Source organism: Stegodyphus dumicola, chromosome X2 (assembly GCF_044657685.1).
Source record: "Stegodyphus dumicola isolate Sdum_Otavi_A_Nest chromosome X2, ASM4465768v1".
Lineage (NCBI taxonomy): Eukaryota > Metazoa > Arthropoda > Arachnida > Araneae > Eresidae > Stegodyphus > Stegodyphus dumicola.
In genome coordinates this window covers 132,671,521-132,693,500 of record NC_140781.1, presented here as the reverse complement: position 1 = coordinate 132,693,500, position 21,980 = coordinate 132,671,521, and the positions used below count along the sequence as shown (strand labels likewise).

At 34.7% G+C, this 21,980-nt stretch overlaps 1 protein-coding gene across 1 annotated transcript in view; it reads right to left on the bottom strand.

Annotated features, from left to right (window-relative positions):
* The window catches only part of LOC118195836 (uncharacterized), a 66,530-nt gene that overhangs the window by 8,576 nt on the left and 35,974 nt on the right, over positions 1-21,980 (bottom strand). The window contains exons 4-5 of the mRNA XM_035367169.2: positions 16,304-16,439; positions 13,209-13,338 (exon numbers count right to left, since the gene is read on the bottom strand). Coding sequence (XP_035223060.1) covers positions 13,209-13,338; positions 16,304-16,439 — 266 coding nt within the window. The remainder of the gene's footprint in view (positions 1-13,208; positions 13,339-16,303; positions 16,440-21,980) is intronic.

The window sequence follows — 21,980 nt, the reverse complement described above, 5'->3', positions numbered from 1 at the left end:
GTGGGACTTAGAATTATTGGGTGTCCGAGATCCTGTTAAACAAAAAACTAAAGAAGAGTCGAGAAGAGTTATGGTTCATTCCAAGAAACAGTCCATCAATTAGAAAATGGTAGATACGAGGCTGATATGCCTTGGAAGATTGAGCATGCAGTCTTACCTGACAATTATGACCTATCTTTGAAAAGACTCGAATCTACTACGAAGAAGTTGGAAAAAATGGGATATCGTGAAAAGTATCATGAAGTGCTTAATGAATGGCTACAGGAAGGAGTTATTGAAGAAGTTCCCCAAAAGGAGTTGACTTTACCCATTGTTCATAACCTCCCACATCGTCCAATCATTAAGAAAACGTCCTCACTATCTTCCATGAAAATTAGACCCGTTTTTGATGCTTTGGCAAAGCTTGCTAATCAACTATCTCTAAATGATTGCTTAGAGACTGGAATTAATTTGACTGAAACTATTCCTTCTATTCTAGCAAGATTTCGCTTACATGAAATTGGAGTAATTTCAGACATTAGACAGATCTCTAAATGAAAGAGATCGAGATTTTTTACGATTTCTTTGGTATGATGATGATGGTGGTAGAATGAAGACATTTCGTCACACCCATGTGGTATTTGGCATTACTTGTAGTCCATTTTTGCTGATGGCGGTTACTAACCATCATTTATCAAAAGAATCGTTGAAAGAAAAATATTCTGAAGAATTTCTTAAAAAATTACAAGATAGCTTTTATGTCAATAATTGCATAACTAGTGTACAAAATAATGCCGTACTAGAACTATTCATCGAATCTGCAACTAATGTAATGAAAAAAGGAATGTTTGATATCAGAGGATGGGAAAGTTCTGGCATTCCTATTTTTTTTTCAGAAAGTAAAACATTACCGGTATTAGGACTGAATTGGGACAAAGGTTTAGATACCTTAGAAATAGACACCGGATTTTTGAAATTTGATGAAAGAAAAAAGGTAACTAAAAGGAAAATACTTTCACTAGTTAGTCGAGTATTTGATCCCATAGGTTTATTTGCACCTGTTATGATTCAGCCTAAGATTTTGCTGCAGGCCACTTGGAAGAGCAAAGAATCATGGGATGATGAAGTGAATGATGAAATAAAGAAATTTTTAAAATGGGGAGAACAACTGAAATGCTTCAAAAATATAAAAATTCCAAGATGGTTAGGTGTGATGAAGGAATCCAATTTAAGTATCCATACTTTTATCGATGCCAGTAAGACAGCTTATGCGGCATTTCTTAAGAAGTGAATCCAGTATGGGTTCAGTGGCTGTTCAATTACTTCAAGCCAAATCATGAATAACTCCAACAAAGACTATTACTATACCCCGTCTTGAATTAATGGCCGCTACCATAGGTGCTAGGCTGTTTAGTTCTGTGAAACAAGCTCTGAAACTTCCCAACATCAAGACTTATTTTTGGACAGATTCGTCCACAGTTCTTGTGTGGATAACTCGTCAAGAACAGTGGTCAGTATTCGTTACAAACAGAATAAGTGAAATTAGAAAATTGGCAACTTTGGAAGATTGGTTCCATATTTCAACTGACCAGAATCCAACAGACGTTTTATCAAGAAGTTGTGGACCTAGGCAACTTCAGAAACGCAAGTGGTGGCAAGGGCCAGCCTGGTTGAAGAATTCAAAGGAGCAGTGGCCAAAGTCAGCTGTAAATATTAACGAGAAAGAAGTAGAGATGGAGAAACGAAAGTCAGTCATCTCTGCTAGTAACACAGAGCTAGAGTCAATTTCATTGCAGTTAACCAGAAGATTCTCTAGATTTTCAAAGATGATTAGGGTTATGGCTTGGATACTGCGTTTTCAACCAAAGGCCAAGAGCTTAAGAAAATGTAAGGAACTTCAAAATGAAGAATTGTTAAATGCACAAAGGATTATTTTCCATGTAATACAAAAAGAATGTTACTATAATGAAGAAACACGAAAAAATTTGAAAGGTCTTCTAGTGTTTGAAGACGAAGAAGGAATTTTACGAGTGAAGTCCAGATTGATAAATGAGGAAGAATCGAAAGATTTTATTTCTCCAATAATTCTACCATCGAAACACCTGGCAGTGAGAAGATTTATAGCCCAAGAACATATTGCTAACAAGCATGCTGGGACATTAACTCTACTGACTATTTTACGGGAAAGATTTTGGATAGTGAAAGGGAAAAGAACTGTCCAGAGTGTTATCAAAGAATGCTTAACATGTAAAAGGCAAAAGGTAAAAGGTAAAACATCTTGAGGTACCTTTTCTGCCTCTTCCAAAAGACCGAACAGAAGTAGCAGCAGTTTTTCAAGTATCAGGTGTAGATATAGCTGGACCTCTGTTGACTAAATCTAAACAAAAGTTGTGGATAGTACGTTTTACGTGCGCCGTATTTAGAGCTGTCCATCTTTACTACCTTCACTGAGTACCAATGACTTCATCCAAGTTATGCGTAGGTTTATATGTATTCAGACAACGGTACTAATTTTACAGGACTAAATAATGATCTGAAACATGATGTTTATATTTGTGTTGGGAATAAGAGAAAACAGGTATCGTGTTGACGCAACATCAGCAGGAAACAGGTAGTCAATCTCCTTTTTCACTCATTCCTTTTGATGTTCTGGTTATTTAAAAATGCCTAGAACGAGGTATCTTACATTAGAAAAAGCCCTTCAAAGATTTTTTGATGAAGAAACAGATGATGATAATGTTAATAATGATCAGAATGAAACTGATATTGTTGTTATTCCCCCAGAAATTGCAGAAGCTAATGACAAAGAAGAAAAGAATGGCAATGTTTTAAATAATGATAATGATATTTTACCAAATGATACTGCTGGGGAAGTTTAAATTCATGTAAGAAGTTAGTTTCAGCCTTCTAAAAGCAGTTATAGTCATACTAAAAAGTTTAAAAAGCAGAAGACTGAAATCTTGAAGTGGATAAAAAAGAAACTGTTAGTTATGTCTCAGGAAGAACATGAAGAAAGAGATAGAAGAGAAATTATAAAAGACAAAATACAAGGTAAAACTAGTGTGCATATTTTCGATTTTCTTTTTGGTTTAGACATTTACTCTCTTCCCGTTGAACAGACAAATAAATATATACGCTCAGAAAAAAAAAGCCCAGATTTATTGCATCTGAAGCCTATATGAGAAGATTTATTGGAATATTATTGCTTACAATATATCATTCTTTACCTCAAGAAAAAATGTATTGGTCTTTTGATACGGACATTTCTGTTCCTGTTGTACGAGAATCGATATCACATGCAGTACAAGAATAGGAAGCAGATTTTGCATTTGACAATAGTCAAATTGACAATACTGATAAATTATATGAGGTCAGACCGTATCTAAACTTACTAAATATCACCACTTTTTACTACTGGAAATATAAAGTCTCATTTAGACTTCAGACAAGAGAATGCATTATTCCTTTTGCAAATTCCTATTGAGAGTGTAGAATTAGCAAAAAATAGATCAGCAACAGGAAGACCTAGTAAATTCAGCATTCAAAAACCATTGCATGGAGATGGTAGACATTTTATCGTAAAGTCCATTGATAACAAAAGACTTTGTTGCAAAGAGTATCATAGCTAGACTGTTTACAGATGCAAATTATGTAATGTAGCTTTACAGCATGATTGCAATCAAGCTTTTCATGCTTGAATCTTTCAGTCGAAATAATCTGTATTTGTAAAAGAAATACAATGTATATTTTAATATTAAAGTAAAGTGATTTGTAGATTTATAAAACGTTATACAGCTAAAACGCAATCCTGTGCTCCACTCAAAAGAAACATCACACAAGTACAATCCTACTCACTAAACATCCGTAGTCTCATTCCGCTGACGTTGCGCGAACGCAAAACTCGCTTTTTCCACAAGTAAGAGCATTTTTTTTTTATTTTCAATGTAAATTTATGTTATAAATGCTTAATTTAATATTGTTATTATTTTCATTAAGAAACATTCCTTGTAGTTTGGGCGGTTTAATGTGTTAACCCACCCTCCTCTCCATGATGAGGAGGCTTCTGGGAACGCTTGATTGGGATTTTGAAAGATCTTTTAAGAAAAAATCTTGGACGCTCCTGTTTGTCTTATGAGGAATTGCAGACTCTTGCCTGTGAATGCGAATCTATCATGAACAGCAGACCATTAACTTACATATCCGAGGAAAAAGATCTGAAGACCTTGAACCCCTCAATGTTTCTTCAGGACATTCCATTAAATGACGTTCCTGACTTGGATCAAATTGAAAAGACTAATATTGTTTTGAGATGGAGACATATTCAACAGGTTCGTGAAAATCTAAAACGAAGGTTTAAAAGGGAGTATCTGGGTTTCCTTCATTCTTCAGTTAACAAAAGAGAAGATAAAATACATGTAGATGACATAGTGTTAATTGGTACAGATGATAAAAAAAAGGCTCCATTGGCTGCTAGGGAGAGTACTGGAACTCTTTCCAGGAAAAGATGGAATCATCAGACTTGTGAAATTGCGAACTGAAAAAGGAAACATATCAAGACCAATCCAACGACTGCACCCTTTGGAATTGACACCAAATTACGAGCAAGTCGTATCGGAACCTCTGAAGATTCCACAAGTGGTAGCTAAAAATCCTGAGCTTAATACTGACTCTAATGAAACTGTTCGCATGTCTCACTCAGGATGAAAAATAAAACCAGTTAAAAGACTGGATTTATAAACTTCTAAACAAACTTTTGAACTTTCTGTATTTGAACTTTAAAATATTGATTTTAATTTGCATTCTAATATTTTGAAATATTTCTTATTATTATTTGTGCGTTATTGTTATCTGAAATTGTATGTATGTATTATCATGATGTTACTGTTTTGAGTTTGTATCCCCAAACTCAAGGTGGGGAGAATGTCGCGCCATGATCAAACTTCATCAGAAGTAAGTTTCTCTGTTACAGAATGGCAACGAGAGAGATTGTTGTTCAAAAAGATGGATGACTGAACTGCGTTGTAACGAACATTTTGTAAAATGAACCTATTACACTGTGCTAAATAGTATTAAAATGCTATATATTAAAAGATCTTGCATCTGATCTAAATTTTAACAAACCGCTCATTATTTTCTCTTAAACTCACAATGATGTTCACGACACTTGTTATAATATTTATTTTATCAGGACTAGAAAAACCATCATAGTCAAATAATTTTATCCAACATGCAAATATATTGTCCAGAGAATGGTGGGTTACCAGGAAAAATTAAAGTAGTTCTAGAAATAGGCTTACAATTTTTTTAGGGGGGTTGCTGAATCCAAATTTTTGACCTTCCCACCAAAAATTCTCCCTGCAACACTTCCCAAAAATCGGTTTTTTGGTTGTTTTGTTTTAGGTAAAAAATACATGTAAGTTCAGAAAGTACACAAAATCTGCAATAAAATAAGTCTTATGTCATGTTACTGTAGAGTGATAGGAAGTTAAAAATTCAGATCCAGTGACCCAAATAATATAGAGTAAGCCCATTTTGACAACTACCATTAATTTTTCCGGTCCCCTACATGGTCTCTGTTACCTGAACTATATCTATTATACCAAAATGTATCAATGTTTTTATAATTACCAAAAAAAACAGTTTTATTAATAACTTCCGCTTCTACACTTTCTGGTATAGGTTTTGAAAAGTGGTTCAGAAAAAAATGCGCTAAAAATGGTATCGAACATTTTTTACCAGACTTTGGCATCAATTCAAATCAAAAACTGAATAGATACATAGTGCACACACGAGAAATGACATACAGAAAATCACATATGTTATTATTATTATGTTAATGGACACCTGGGTATTAAAGCATCAAAATACTGGATACAATTCTGAATTATGCTCGTGTTTCTGTTTCAGTAAAACATACTTTTTTTTTATTCTGTGTCTTCCATTTTCATTTACTGTTTACAGTAGATGCTTTTTGTAGTAGGTAGTGATGAAAGTAATGATTGTGTGGTTATTGCTCGTGTTTCTCTTTGAGTAAAACTTATTTTTTTTATTCTTTGGCTTCCATTTTCATTTACTGTTTGTAGTAGGTGCCAAGAATAGAGAAAGATTTAATGGATGTTTCAAACCCACTTATCTTTTTTGAATTATTTTTTGATGAACTGCTTGTGCTTCATATTGTTATTGAAACTAAACATTTTGCAGACCAGTATACGAAACAACCTCCTGCAAAAGAAGAAATGCAGTAGAAAGTCCGCAATCCGGAATTATCTAAAATCCGGACCTCAAAGCCACGAACTTCCCCCTCCCTGTATGCTATATGCATGCGCATTTGATTTTTCCTTCCATAAAAAAACGTGGAGATTTTCACTTAAAAATTCTGATTCATAATGTCACTTAGGCATGAATAAAATACCTCATTATGAAAAAACAATCATGTAAACATAAATTTGTGAGATTAATTTGGCACCATAGCGAAGTATCTGCTGATGCCGACCTAGCAAGTCATTATTTATTATATTTTGCTTTCATCACCACGCGTTTATCGATACATGATAGCTTCAGTAATAACTCATACAGTGATGTCTAAACTTTTTTTTTATATTAGTAATTGAATAACAAGACCTTTTATGCTAACATTACACTTGGCAATGATTATAGATTTTTAAATGCTCTAAGAAATGTTGACGAGGAAAAATTCAACAAAAATTTCTTTTCATATGCTAAAAATAGATTTTGTTAATGAAACTCATAGACGAAAAGATTACATTTAGTACGATTTTAATTAAGAATAACTGATTTGTTACTCACCATAAACCCAGAGGCGGCGGCAGAACATGGCCGCACAGGATAGCAGAATTTAGGGAAGACAAAATTTTTGGAATTCGGGGAAGCACCGAGTGGCAAAATTAAGGGATGGGAAGTTTTTTATATTTTTGGAAAAGCACTGAGATCCAAAGTTTAGGCGCTGCAAAAATTTAGAATTTAGGAAGACGCTTTGAAGCAGAATTTAGGACCCGCAGAGACTGCAACGGGTGGTATCTAGCGCCGGCCCTAGATAAAGCCTTAAGTATATGTGAGAGTTCATTCAGAACTCAGATTAGTTTTAAGCATGTGCAAGAAATAAACATAGGTATAGTAAATAACTAAACTAATACAATTCAGGCTTAATTCAGTACGCTGTAGGAGCAAGACAAAATTTAGCGGAACAACTTGGCTTTCATCGCCAATCTTGTGATACAAAGCCAATAATGTTTAACGGACACTATTAAGCTAGGCTAAAATTATCTTTACTGATTCTAAAGCATTTCAGTTAATGCAGCAGACTGTGCTACTCCTTAATCTTCTAATTTGATCCAGCTCATTATTTCTTGCAGACTGTTATTATTAAAGCAATTTTATAAAAATTAAGCTTGAACTTGATTATGTATTAAGCTTCATTATGTATGTTGAAAACAGTTTCCAATTCTGGAGCTGCCAAAGGCTCTACAAAGTGAAAGCACGTTTCGATGTCCATTAAACAAAAAGTGGAATTTCTGCAAAAAATGGATAAAGGCATATCCATCTCAAAATTATGCGAGGAGTAATGGCATTGGAAAGTCAACTGAATATGACATAAAGAAAAAGATAAAGAAACTTTTTTAATTTTTTGTGGATTCCGAAACCCCCACTTGCAATGAATAACAGAAAAAGTGTTCGTTATGCTAAAAGTGACGATCATGATGATTGAATGGGTCAGACAGCATCACAACGAGGGCGTGCCATTGACGGGTCCAATGATAATGGCTCAAGCCAAAATATTTCATGAAGAAATTAACTTAAACACTGAGTGCCCATATTCAACAGTATGATTAACCAAATTTAAAAAACACCATGTTATAATGCAATTAAAAATTTAAGGTGAAAAAGCTTCAGCTGATACTGAAGCTGCTGGACAATTTGCAGATGAATTCATTGAACTCATTACTAGTGAACAATTATCTCCGAACAAATTTACAATGCTGATAAAACTGGTCTTTTTTTTGGCTGCTACGCGGCACAAAAGCGCTGCATTTATTTGTCTCGAAAACTGCAACGCAGCGCTTTTGCATTTCAGTGTGTCTTTGTTGCTCTGTGGGTGTGAACATAGTCTGACCTCACGCGTACTTTGTAACACGAGTGCATTCTAAAACAACTAACTGCGTCGCGGTTTTCGAGACAAATGAACGCATCGCTTTTGCACCACATAGCAATCAAATGGTTAAAATCAATGTTAAATTTCTTGAACAATGGCAAGACTATTCAAGAATTTTTGAAATATTTTAGCATAAAATCTGCTGTGTGGAGCATCGCAAGAGCGTGGGAGGATGTGTCTCCAGATACACTAAAAAAATACTTGGAATTATTTATGGCCAGCTACCATATTTCATGGTGAGGACAATGAAGATGATAGCCATGAATTTGAAGGTTTTCGGATATCGCAAACTAAAGGTGAAATTTTCTAGTTATTGGATTTTGTAACGAAATGTGGAGAAGCGATAATAAATGAAGATGATATAAAGTTTTTCATTGTGATGATAATGCCGCAATCATCAATCAATTAACGGACGGTGAAATCTGTAGTATAATTCTAGATCCAGAAAATACCAGTACCGATAGTGAAGAAAGTGGCAGAGAGGTTATCGAAAATGAAAAAATTTCGATTGGAAAGTTAGTCAGTATTCTCGACACAGCAATTACAGGACTTTAACAGCGGAATTTTGTAACTGAACAAGAAATTATGTTGGTTTATAGAATTAAAGAGAAATTATTAGCACAAAAAACAAAGCAACTTAAACAACTTACATTGAAAGAAATGTTTAATAAAGTAAACAAATAAATATTAAGCTTTTGTTTGTAAAATTTGATACCCTTTAGATCATAATTGCTCTTTATTTTATAAATTATGGGTTCATATTTTTAATTGTATAATTTCTCCATTCCATCTTACCAGATTTAAATTGATGATCCGTAATCCGGAAAAAATCCCAAATCCGGAATTGCCAAAGTCCCGACAAGTCCGGATTTCGAACTTTGTACTGTATATCTTTCTCCTTACTTACTTTTTACTGTTTGTAGTAGGTGCCAAGAATAGAGAAAGATTTAATGGATGTTTCAAACCCACTTATCTTTTTTGAATTATTTTTTGATGAACTGCTTGTGCTTCATATTGTTATTGAAACTAAACATTTTGCAGACCAGTATACGAAACAACCTCCTGCAAAAGAAGAAATGCAGTAGAAAGTCCGCAATCCGGAATTATCTAAAATCCGGACCTCAAAGCCACGAACTTCCCCCTCCCTGTATGCTATATGCATGCGCATTTGATTTTTCCTTCCATAAAAAAACGTGGAGATTTTCACTTAAAAATTCTGATTCATAATGTCACTTAGGCACTGAATAAAATACCTCATTATGAAAAAACAATCATGTAAACATAAATTTGTGAGATTAATTTGGCACCATAGCGAAGTATCTGCTGATGCCGACCTAGCAAGTCATTATTTATTATATTTTGCTTTCATCACCACGCGTTTATCGATACATGATAGCTTCAGTAATAACTCATACAGTGATGTCTAAACTTTTTTTTTATATTAGTAATTGAATAACAAGACCTTTTATGCTAACATTACACTTGGCAATGATTATAGATTTTTAAATGCTCTAAGAAATGTTGACGAGGAAAAATTCAACAAAAATTTCTTTTCATATGCTAAAAATAGATTTTGTTAATGAAACTCATAGACGAAAAGATTACATTTAGTACGATTTTAATTAAGAATAACTGATTTGTTACTCACCATAAACCCAGAGGCGGCGGCAGAACATGGCCGCACAGGATAGCAGAATTTAGGGAAGACAAAATTTTTGGAATTCGGGGAAGCACCGAGTGGCAAAATTAAGGGATGGGAAGTTTTTTATATTTTTGGAAAAGCACTGAGATCCAAAGTTTAGGCGCTGCAAAAATTTAGAATTTAGGAAGACGCTTTGAAGCAGAATTTAGGACCCGCAGAGACTGCAACGGGTGGTATCTAGCGCCGGCCCTAGATAAAGCCTTAAGTATATGTGAGAGTTCATTCAGGACTCAGATTAATTTTAAGCATGTGCAAGAAATAAACATAGGTATAGTAAATAACTAAACTAATACAATTCAGGCTTAATTCAGTACGCAGTAGGAGCAAGACAAAATTTAGCGGAACAACTTGGCTTTCATCGCCAATCTTGTGATACAAAGCCAATAATGTTTAACGGACACTATTAAGCTAGGCTAAAATTATCTTTACTGATTCTAAAGCATTTCAGTTAATGCTTTAGACTGTGCTACTCCTTAATCTTCTAATTTGATCCAGCTCATTATTTCTTGCAGACTGTTATTATTAAAGCAATTTTATAAAAATTAAGCTTGAACTTGATTATGTATTAAGCTTCATTATGTATGTTGAAAACAGTTTCCAATTCTGGAGCTGCCAAAGGCTCTACAAAGTGAAAGCACGTTTCGATGTCCATTAAACAAAAAGTGGAATTTCTGCAAAAAATGGATAAAGGCATATCCATCTCAAAATTATGCGAGGAGTAATGGCATTGGAAAGTCAACTGAATATGACATAAAGAAAAAGATAAAGAAACTTTTTTAATTTTTTGTGGATTCCGAAACCCCCACTTGCAATGAATAACAGAAAAAGTGTTCGTTATGCTAAAAGTGACGATCATGATGATTGAATGGGTCAGACAGCATCACAACGAGGGCGTGCCATTGACGGGTCCAATGATAATGGCTCAAGCCAAAATATTTCATGAAGAAATTAACTTAAACACTGAGTGCCCATATTCAACAGTATGATTAACCAAATTTAAAAAACACCATGTTATAATGCAATTAAAAATTTAAGGTGAAAAAGCTTCAGCTGATACTGAAGCTGCTGGACAATTTGCAGATGAATTCATTGAACTCATTACTAGTGAACAATTATCTCCGAACAAATTTACAATGCTGATAAAACTGGTCTTTTTTTTGGCTGCTACGCGGCACAAAAGCGCTGCATTTATTTGTCTCGAAAACTGCAACGCAGCGCTTTTGCATTTCAGTGTGTCTTTGTTGCTCTGTGGGTGTGAACATAGTCTGACCTCACGCGTACTTTGTAACACGAGTGCATTCTAAAACAACTAACTGCGTCGCGGTTTTCGAGACAAATGAACGCATCGCTTTTGCACCACATAGCAATCAAATGGTTAAAATCAATGTTAAATTTCTTGAACAATGGCAAGACTATTCAAGAATTTTTGAAATATTTTAGCATAAAATCTGCTGTGTGGAGCATCGCAAGAGCGTGGGAGGATGTGTCTCCAGATACACTAAAAAAATACTTGGAATTATTTATGGCCAGCTACCATATTTTATGGTGAGGACAATGAAGATGATAGCCATGAATTTGAAGGTTTTCGGATATCGCAAACTAAAGGTGAAATTTTCTAGTTATTGGATTTTGTAAAGAAATGTGGAGAAGCGATAATAAATGAAGATGATATAAAGTTTTTCATTGTGATGATAATGCCGCAATCATCAATCAATTAACGGACGGTGAAATCTGTAGTATAATTCTAGATCCAGAAAATACCAGTACCGATAGTGAAGAAAGTGGCAGAGAGGTTATCGAAAACGAAAAAATTTCGATTGGAAAGTTAGTCAGTATTCTCGACACAGCAATTACAGGACTTTAACAGCGGAATTTTGTAACTGAACAAGAAATTATGTTGGTTTAGTGTAATATTCTCTAAAGGAAAAACCCTTAGGGTTTAATGAATAGTTAACTAAGTGCAATTTTTGACAATGATTATTTTACACTCTTAACTTTAAGTTTCTGGTATTGATCAAATTTATTTATTGGATTTTTATTTTTATATATATTAATAAATTCGTTAAGTTTAAAACTTTTGTCATCTATGTCTGCACAATACATAATCTTAGGGTGCTTCTATTGCAATACAGTCAAAAGTCGTTAATCCGGACTCGTCGGGACTTCGGCGATTCCGGATTATCGATTTTTCCGGATCATAGATCATCAGTTTAAATCTCGTAAGATGGCATACACAAATTCTAAAATTAAAAATATGAAACCATATTTTAGGAAATAAAGAACAATTATGATCTAAAGGGTATCAAAATTTACAAAAAAAGAAGCTTAATATTTATTTGTTTACTTTATTAAACATTTCTTTCAATGTAAGTTGTTTCGTTTTATGTGATAATACTTTCTCTTTAATTCTATAAACAGACATAATTTCTTGTTCAGTTAAAAAGCTCCGCTGTTCAAGTCCAGTAATTGCTGTGCCGAGAATACCGACTAACTTGTCAATCGAAATTTTTTCGTTTTCACTAACCTCTCTGTCACCTTTTTCATGTCTTTATCCATTTTTTGCAGCAATTCCACTTTTTGTTTGACGGACATCGAGACATACTTTCGTTTTGTAGATCCTTTGGGAGCTCCAGAATCGGAAATTGACATAATCGAAAGTTCAAGTTTACTTTTATAAAATTGCTCTTTACTCAGTCTTCAAAAAATAATAAGCTGCATCCAATTTGAAGATTAAGGAATAACGCAAGCATCAACATTAACTGAAATAGATAATTGTATAATTTTAGCTTATACCGTTCGTTATACGTTAAACGCGAACGCGAAAACGTATTCTGCACTTGCGCACACGCATATGCGCGTGCGCATAAAGGTCTTACGCGCACGCGTAAATGCCTATGCGCATGTGTCAACGCAGCGCATGCGCAGAGAGTTTTTAGCTTTGAGGTCCGGATTATGGGTGTCCGAATTAACGACTTTTGACTGTAATTATTTCTGCTAAATGTTTTCTTTAACTTTAAACTGCTTTTGCATCATTACTACACTTTTTGTGCACATCAAAAGATCGTGATGAATGGGAACTTGCTGATTAATAATGAAGTTTTTGTTTTACTCCTTAGCATCTCGAAACATACTGCTACAATTTATTTATTTTTATAGTGGTGCTTTTAACCATTTCACTTATTTATCATCCACAAAAGCATTGTAGCATTTCTTAAATATTCGGGATCAAATGCTTTATGCATTAATAACCTGACACATCTAAATCATCTAAGAAAATTATACACAAATTAAAATTGAGTTAAACAATGCTGTTATATATACAGGAAGACAGCCAAAATTCATAAATGAAATACTTACAAACATCTCTAGGGCGAAGGAGTACAGAAACTGTAGAACAATTTGATATGCATGGTTCAGATGGATCCAAAACTATGAGCCGATACCCTTGACCCTGAGCCACCCAAACATTTGCAAAATCTGTTAAAGGCTAGAAACAGTATTATTTTTACTAAATATGTAATTTAATGATTCTGATCACAAGCATATAATTAGATAAAATATTACATTAATGCTCTTTAAATACATTCCAAGATACACCACAGAAGATAATGAATGCTACACAATATAGAACATATGCGTAATTACAGTTAAATTTAATTGATAAATTATGCAAGTAAGACATTACCAACATTAAAAAAAGTAATAACACACTATTCCACCAACAATATATTATATTTTACACTATTACATAAACTATAATTCAATGTACACTGGAATATACTCCTTCTCATACTTATGGAAGTTACGGATTTTAACACTATTTGTTATATTTAGATGTTTGACTCAGTTTTCCCTCCAATAGATGGTGCCAAATTATCTGTTTATTTAACTTTAACTTAATGTTTATATGTAATCCCCCTCACAACTTTAACTTTCTCTTGTCTATTGGTAATCCCCTACTTTTTTCATATGGTACCACATTCTAATTTTTTTGGTAAGCACATTTTCTGCCAGTTCGACGCCATTATAGAAATTAACCATGTCAAACTAAATTAAGACATTGCAATCTGTCTTAAGAATATCAACAACTAGCTTTCAACCAAATATATCAAAAATTGTTGATAAAATTCAGTCTCAACCATCACACTAATGTGTTTAACTATGGGTAACTTGTACACTGCGCAAAAAAAAAAAAAGGACAGTTCTATATCTCCCATTCTACTGGGCCGATTGACGAAATTCAACTTGCGTTTCTCATGTCTCAAAGCACAACTTAGAATATGTATTAGATTTATATATTGTTCTAATATGTGTATTTTGACACAAAATCAGACTTTTCCTGAAATAACATACCAATTTTTTTCCATATTTCAACTCTATGACTCAAATTATGCCAAACTACCAAGTTTTGTAAAAATCGCATGAGTAGGTTTTAAAAAACTTAGCTCTCAAAAATTATAGCTCTTCAATGTTAATTGAGTTTGGTATAATATATTTATTAATCTCTCTTATTTATTAAACTTATTTGATTCTTCCTTTCACATTTTGAAATTCAAGTTTATTTTAAATAAAATTCACCCATTTTTTATGATTTATTTTATTTTTAAATAATTTTTACATTTTTTTCAAAAAAATTTTGAATTATAAACTATAAAATTTTTACCATCATCTTAAAGTAGATGTATTTCTAAGCACACCTGCAAAAAATTACAGTTTTTTATTCAAAAATTTCCCAAGATATACATGAATTTATATATTGGCAGTTTTGAAATTTGGCATATTTGTTGAAAGTGATAAAACATCAAATGTGGTTTAGACACTACGCTAAAATTATTTGAAAGTAGAAACAATGTGACTATTTTCCACTCATGCACAATGTAAAAAGGTAGGAACGAGGTGCCTTTTCTTCCACTCCAGCATAATGGAAGGGAAAGGAATATTGGTTGCCATTATATTGAGAAGTTCACTATTACTCTATTATTTTAGTATGTTTCCTTTATTTTCACAACTGAGCAGTTTACTTTTAACATATCATTTAAGTTTATATATTCTGCATTTCTAAATATTAAAGCACCATCTGTAATGACTGCTCTTATTTAATTCTAATACTTATTTATTTTATCTTTTATGAAGAGTTTTGTTAATTTTTAGTTAGATAACCACAATTCTATTTTAAAATACTGGTAACAATTAGTAATGGAAGCCATTACTTTTTCACATTAAATTTGAGTTGCAAAGTACCTCTACACTGCTAACTGGTAATAATAATATTTTTTTTTTTTAATTTGCATCATGTATAAACCAGTGAATGCACCAAGACATTTTCCCTCTAAAGTTCCTCCCCATAAATTAAATGGTTCTAAAATAAGCAAAGTTAGCATTATATAAATGTAATGGAAGCACAAATTTTGGAAGCACTATGAGCAGAAATGCTGATTGCGCAGACACTTGATGCTTAGAGCGTTCATCCATTTTTGAAGAAGAAGCAGTCGAGCCGGATTAAATTCCTTTTTCATTTAAATTCTCATTTTGTGGCCACAATTCACTTTGCACTCTACTCATGCCTATTAAAGAACATTAAAAATTTTTATATTATTGCTATAGAAGCAAATGTAGCAGCACACACGATTGCAGAAAGGCATATGACCAAGAGGAAAGCACAAGCAAAAGTGACGCATTGGCTGCGCCATATTATTGTAATGGAAGCACAAATTTTGGAAGCACTATGCACAGAAATGCTGATTGCGTAGACACTTGATGCTTAGAGCGTCCATCCATTTTTGAAGAAGAAGCAGTCAAGCCGGATTAAATTCCTTTTTTATTTAAATTTTCATTTTGCGGCCAGAATTCACTCTACTCGTGCCTATTAAAGAACATTTAAAATTTTTATATTATTGCCATAGAAGCGAATGTAGCAGCACGCACGATTGCAGAAAGCTGTCTAGCCAAGAGGAAAGCACAAGCAAAAGTGACGCATCAGTTCATAGAAAGAAGGAAGGGAGTCAAAAGTTTGTTTTTTAGTTTTGGTTTACAATTTGGTGAATGGTTAAGAGGCATCTGCAATTAAAGGTTACAAAAGATCGCACAATTAATTTGAATGATGCAGTTTAAGACTTACAGCGCTATTTTTAGGACAGATAAATGAAGTTATCAAATGAAATAAAAAAGGTTATAGTGAATTAAATTTAGAAGTTTGCTTTCATATTTTTTATGTTGCATATACATATATATATATATATATATATGGGTATAATGTTATGGAAAACCTGCATGTTATCCTACAACACTACATCGAATACAATGTAGTGTTGCATAATATAATGATACAAACAATTTTAACAAAGGACAGCATGACAAAGAAAAAAAAAAGCAAAAATTATAAGCTATTTGGCGAATTCTGGAGCCTTACACATTAAATTTTGAGCAATTATTAAAAAACATTTAAATAATACCAAGAAGAATTGAGGCGCTTCTGCTCCACTAAGATACAAGTAACGTTCTAAGGCCACTTCGCTACTATTTGGAATGAAGTACGGACGAGGAAAGATTTTTCTAACTACACGAGCTGCAGCAACGCGATTAATTTTCCTGTATAAAATGAAGCATAAAATAAAACAAAACACACTCTATAAATTTTTTTAAAAAAATTGCTCTAACAAATATTAAACTAAAACAAATAAAAATATAACATAACAAAGATAACATATAGGAACAAAAAATAACTATTTCGCACTGTAATAAAACAATTTTGAGAAAAACAATAAACCTATAAAATCCCAATATCTTTATAATTAATTACTACAGTATGTTAATTTCAGACTTGATATTTAATTAAAGCCACGAAAAAAATGTTAAATCATCAATAATATGTCAACCTGAACTATGAAAAGTAAAATCACATGCTTAAATCTACCTTAGTTTGTATTAATTTTACAGCAGCTTTCATTGAGAGCCAGCCCATTTTATTAGATGGTACTTGAATTGCAACCTGCTTCAGCCTTTTTTTCTCTTTCCTATTTCTGCTCTCCTCACTTAGCCCTTCTAGTTGAATTCGTTTGGAATTACAATAAACTACACAATTTTAGCACCTGAAGTATGTGACCAGCTCATTTTATTCTTAAGAATAGCTATCCAAATGTATCGAAGAATGATTGAGGATTCTTGTTTGAAACATAGTATAGTTACAATTTTTGCTTCTTAAACTTATAGGTAATATTCCAGCTAAATTAAAAGTACTTTTGTTGCCTCTACCTTTACTTAAATTATGAAGTGACTATTTGCTAAGTCCAACTGTGGCAATGACAAGTCGTGCAAAGGGTGAAAAGACCCTTTTATTCAACTCAAGAAAATTTTTGATTTGGCACTTCTGATGCTTAACAAAACACAGCCAATAATATTGGCTGTAACACAAAACAGAAATGTAAAATTAAAACTAAGTCCAAGTCAAATAATCAGACGAAGCTGCTCAGAGATATTTTAACGAGTGGTTGTATCTTAGTCCTACCACTGACGTAGACTAAGCAGCAGCTAATATGCACGGCCAAATAATATAGCAAAGAAACAACGCGGTTGAAAGGCAGAACATGCTCTGTCTGAAGTAACTTGGACACCAGCTTAAATAAAACAATTCTACCCTACTTCGCATAACATGCAAAACCGAAATCTCATTCTGGCAAGAAAGTGTGGGTTGAAAACAAAAGCAATAGAAAAGGTTGCTTCAAAATAAATTAACTGTTAAATAAAATTAATGAATCCCCATACATTTATTCATTTTAATATGAGTATGGGTTATCATATAAACATTTAATTAAAGATCTACTATGTGCAATAACGGTACACTTTTAATTAAATATATAAAAGATAATGTATTCTCTAAACACACTGGAAAGACGTTTAAAACCTCAGCCCCTCACCCATGAAAATGTTTTCCCATTCTCAGGGAGGAGTTACAGCCAAAATTGCAGCTGCGCAAAGAAGTGATGAGTGTCTCTAGTTGCTAAAATCCTTAGTTGAGCAAGGACTATAGAAAGGTTTCCTAGTGAAGAATGGTATACTATACAAGTTCGACAGTGATTGCGGGCTACTTGTGGTACCCGAAGCATTAGAGCTAGAAATCATACATAGTATCAACAACAAGGGACACTTTGCAGTGTCTAAAACGGAAGATCTGCTGAAAATCGACTTTTATATTCCTAACCTTAGAAAACAAATTGAACATGTTATCTCAAATTGTGTAGAATGTATTTTGTGTGACAGAAAACGAGGTAAGGGCGAAGGGTTGCTGAATCCCATACCAAAAGATAGTATTCCTTTGAGCACTTTTCATACCAATTTTATAGGACCATTACCTTCGACAAATAAGAACTACAATCATATCTTAAGCGTGGTTGATGCATTCACAAAGTTCGTGTGGCTCTATTCAGTAATGTCTACATCAGCTCAAGATGCATTGCAGAAGCTGAAACTGGATTGATCAACTTTCGGTAATCCTTTGAGAATAATAAGTGATGAAGGTACTGCGTTCACCTCTAAAGACTTTGAAAATTACTGTAATCAAGAGAAGATCCAGCACATATTTACAACTACAGGCGTTCCTAGAGGAAATGGACAAGTGGAAAGAATTCAGCTCACTCTGATTCCAGTCCCATCCAAATTATCCATAGATGATCCAACCAAGTGATACAAATATGTTGGAGATGTACAACGAATCTTGAACAGCACTAAGAGCAGAAGCACAAAGAGTTCTCCATTTGAGCTTCTCACTGGTGTTAAAATGAGAAATCGGGAGAACTTAAAAAGATTATGGAAATTCTCGAAGAAGAAGAAAGAAATATTATGATGAAAGATCAAGAAGATATGAGAGAGGAAGTAAGGAAAAACATTCTAAAAATTCAGGAAGAGAATAGAAAAACATACAACAAGAAGAGAAAAGAGGCACAGGTATACACAATGAGAATGACCTAGTTGCCATACAAAGAACGCAGTATGGAGGTGGTCTAAAGTTAAGGCCAAAGTTCTTCGGTCCATATCATGTAACAGTGAGGAAAGGCAAAGATCAGTACCAGGTAGAAAAAGGTGGGACACCATTAAGGTCCTGGACGTACCACTACAGTAGCTGATCTCATGAAGCCTTGGAATTTTCCTATATAGGACTATGTGTGGTTCTTCTGCACTTTTTTTTTTTTTTTTAATTTATTTTCAGGTGCTATCTTGATGTTCCAGTGTCGCTGATCCGTGTTTTAGAGGGCGAAAACAGAGTCAGGACGGATGAGCTGTGGTATCTGTAAGTGCAACACAGCCACCAGAGGGCCTCACCTATGCGCCAACAGCGAGAGCGAGCTGAAAGAGGAGTATGACATACAGACAGTCAGTCTTCTAACCCACGCGAAGGTGGTAAGATGTCTCCACGAGAATACGGTATGACGTAGGTCTACACACGAAGATGTTAAATAATGAGCTGTATGTTTCCACGAGGAGGTGGTAACTTGACTGCATATACGACAGCTAGTGCGAGTAGGCACCAAGCTGCTATGTTAAAAAATATGTAAAGTGATAATGCAGAATCCGTTTTGAATCAAACAGCACTATAACTCGATTTAATGTACCTTTTCTGTTATTTTCGTTAAATGTCGTCTGTGGTGTGAAAAACATTCGAATTGTTTATTGAACCCTAGCAAAGCATCTTCAATTCCCCTACCACACACATATATATACACTGACTACCAATAAGTATTTGGACACCTGTGCTAGAAAAGAAACACTAACTTTATTCAAAATCAATAGTTGGTAGAGCCTCCACGAGAGGTAATTACAGCGTCGACCCTCCGGGGCATACTTCCCACAAATCTTTGTATGACAGCTAGTGGTATATTCTTCCACTCGGCCTGGAGAAGACATAGAAGTTCCTTCACCGATTTTGCACGGGTAGTGCACCCCTGAATTCGGCGATGCAACTCGTCCCAGAGGTTCTCGATAGGGTTCAGGTCTGGACTCTGGGCAGGCCAGTCCATTCGATGAACTCCATTGGCACCATACCAAGCCTTGGTTAACGTCGAAACATGGCAACTGGCATTGTCGTCCTGAAAGTAACAGGGGTCCAACCTGTAAAACTGCCACAATGTAGGAAGCCCATTGTCATCCAAAATAGTGCAGTAGGCATCGGAGTTGAGCTTACCATGAATGGGGACAAAGGGTCACAGCCCATACCAGGAGAAACACCCCCAGACCATAATTCCACCTCCACCGAACTTGACTGTTGGCACAATGCATTCTGGCAGGAGACGTTCTCCAGGTAGACGCCAGACCCAGACCCTGCCATCCGAACGATAAATGGTGAACCTTGATTCATCACTCCAAAGAACCCGTTTCCACTGATCTACGGTCCAATTTTGATGTGCTTTGCACCACATTAACCGAGCAGCGCGGTTAGACTTTGTGATCAAAGGCTCATGGGCAGCAGCACAACCATGAAAACCAAGCAGATGTGCTTCCTTACGGATGGTATTCATTGAAACAATACTCCCGGATGCCTGTTGAAACTCCTCGCGGATGAGGGCCATCGGTTGGGTGCGGTTCTTCCGAATTTCTCTGGACAGCACTCGTCGGTCTCTATCTCCCAGTTTCGTTGGTCTGCCGACTCGGGGCACATTCCGACAATCACCGCTCACCTTCCACTTCTTAATCACACCGGCCACTGTCGATTTTGGGTACTTCAGATCGCTAGATATGTCCCTTAAGGATCGCCACATTTGTGATACCCGATAATTATACCTTTCTCGAAACCAGAGAGCTCCGAACTGCGAGGCATCTTGCATGCGACTAAAGCCGATCCTGTTTCCTACACGATATATACCGGTGGAGTCTGTGACGTACCTCAGGACCGCAGATATCGTCATTTGCATAGGTGTCCGAATACTTATTGGTAGTCAGTGTATATATGTAAAATATAAAAAATATGATGGCTTTGCTCTATGCGCACAAGCAACCTTTAATTAACTTTCTGCAACTTAGGATCTTCCCTCTAATCCAGTACTTTCCAGAATATTCCTGCCTATTACGTAACCTCTACTATAAATAAAGAATGCGCGCTATTTTGCAGAGAAGCTCGCCTCTCCTCCTGTGCTATACAGCTGCTGCTTAATCTATCTTTCATTTGTTAGAAATAACAATGACACATAAAGTCAATCATACTTAGTTTAAACTACTATTGAATGTGTGATTTGGAGAATTTCATATGAAGTAAAGCATGATCTACGGTGAAAATTGAATAAAGATATGTGATTAAAAGCTAAATCATCTTGTCTCATCATTTGGATTTCGCTTTACCAGTCTGCAAAAGCACTGCCTGAACTTTGATACCAAGCTTCATCATGGCTGCCGAAATATCACAGATATTTGTTTAGTCAAACAGGATGTCATTCTGTGTGGGAAAAGCTCTCTGTGGATTAATTTAATGCGCTGTTCACTTTCATCGCCATTAGGTCAAGGACAGTGCGTTGATTATCTGCTGCTTGTACTTTTGCTTTTCCTCGGCTACAAAAATAAGTGTTTTTCAAGTGTGCTGTGATTATTCATTATGCGTAAAGTGATTGGTGCTTCAGATTATTTGTGCTTCAAAAATTATGAACACAAGATCCAAAACAATAATGGCAACAAACACAGAATCAATAGCCAATGTCGACGGTGCAAAATTTCATTTTCCTACTTTTGATGGATCAAAATGTAATTTTCTTATTGATAAATACATTCTACTGTTTGAGCAAAAGTGTACTTCTAAAAATATTCAGGATAAAGATAAAATCTTCATCTTTGAGGAATGCTTAAGAGGAGAAGCCCTGGCATACTACTTGAGAGACTGTTTAGAGAAAAGTTTGGGAAGTAATGAAAGACAATTTCCAGACATACTTTTCCAGTGCAGAGACGGTGACCTTTAACGATTTTTCGTCTATCACCTATTAATAGATTTAGTAATATTGACTTCTATTTTCACAACAAATTAAGATTTGCATCCAGTTTGAAGTTAGATGATGCCACAATAGTTGAGGCCCTCAATCAGGGTCTCCCGGAATCACAGAGGATGCTATTAACTATCCAGAAAAATTCACCAAAGGATTGGCTTGAAACTGCTCG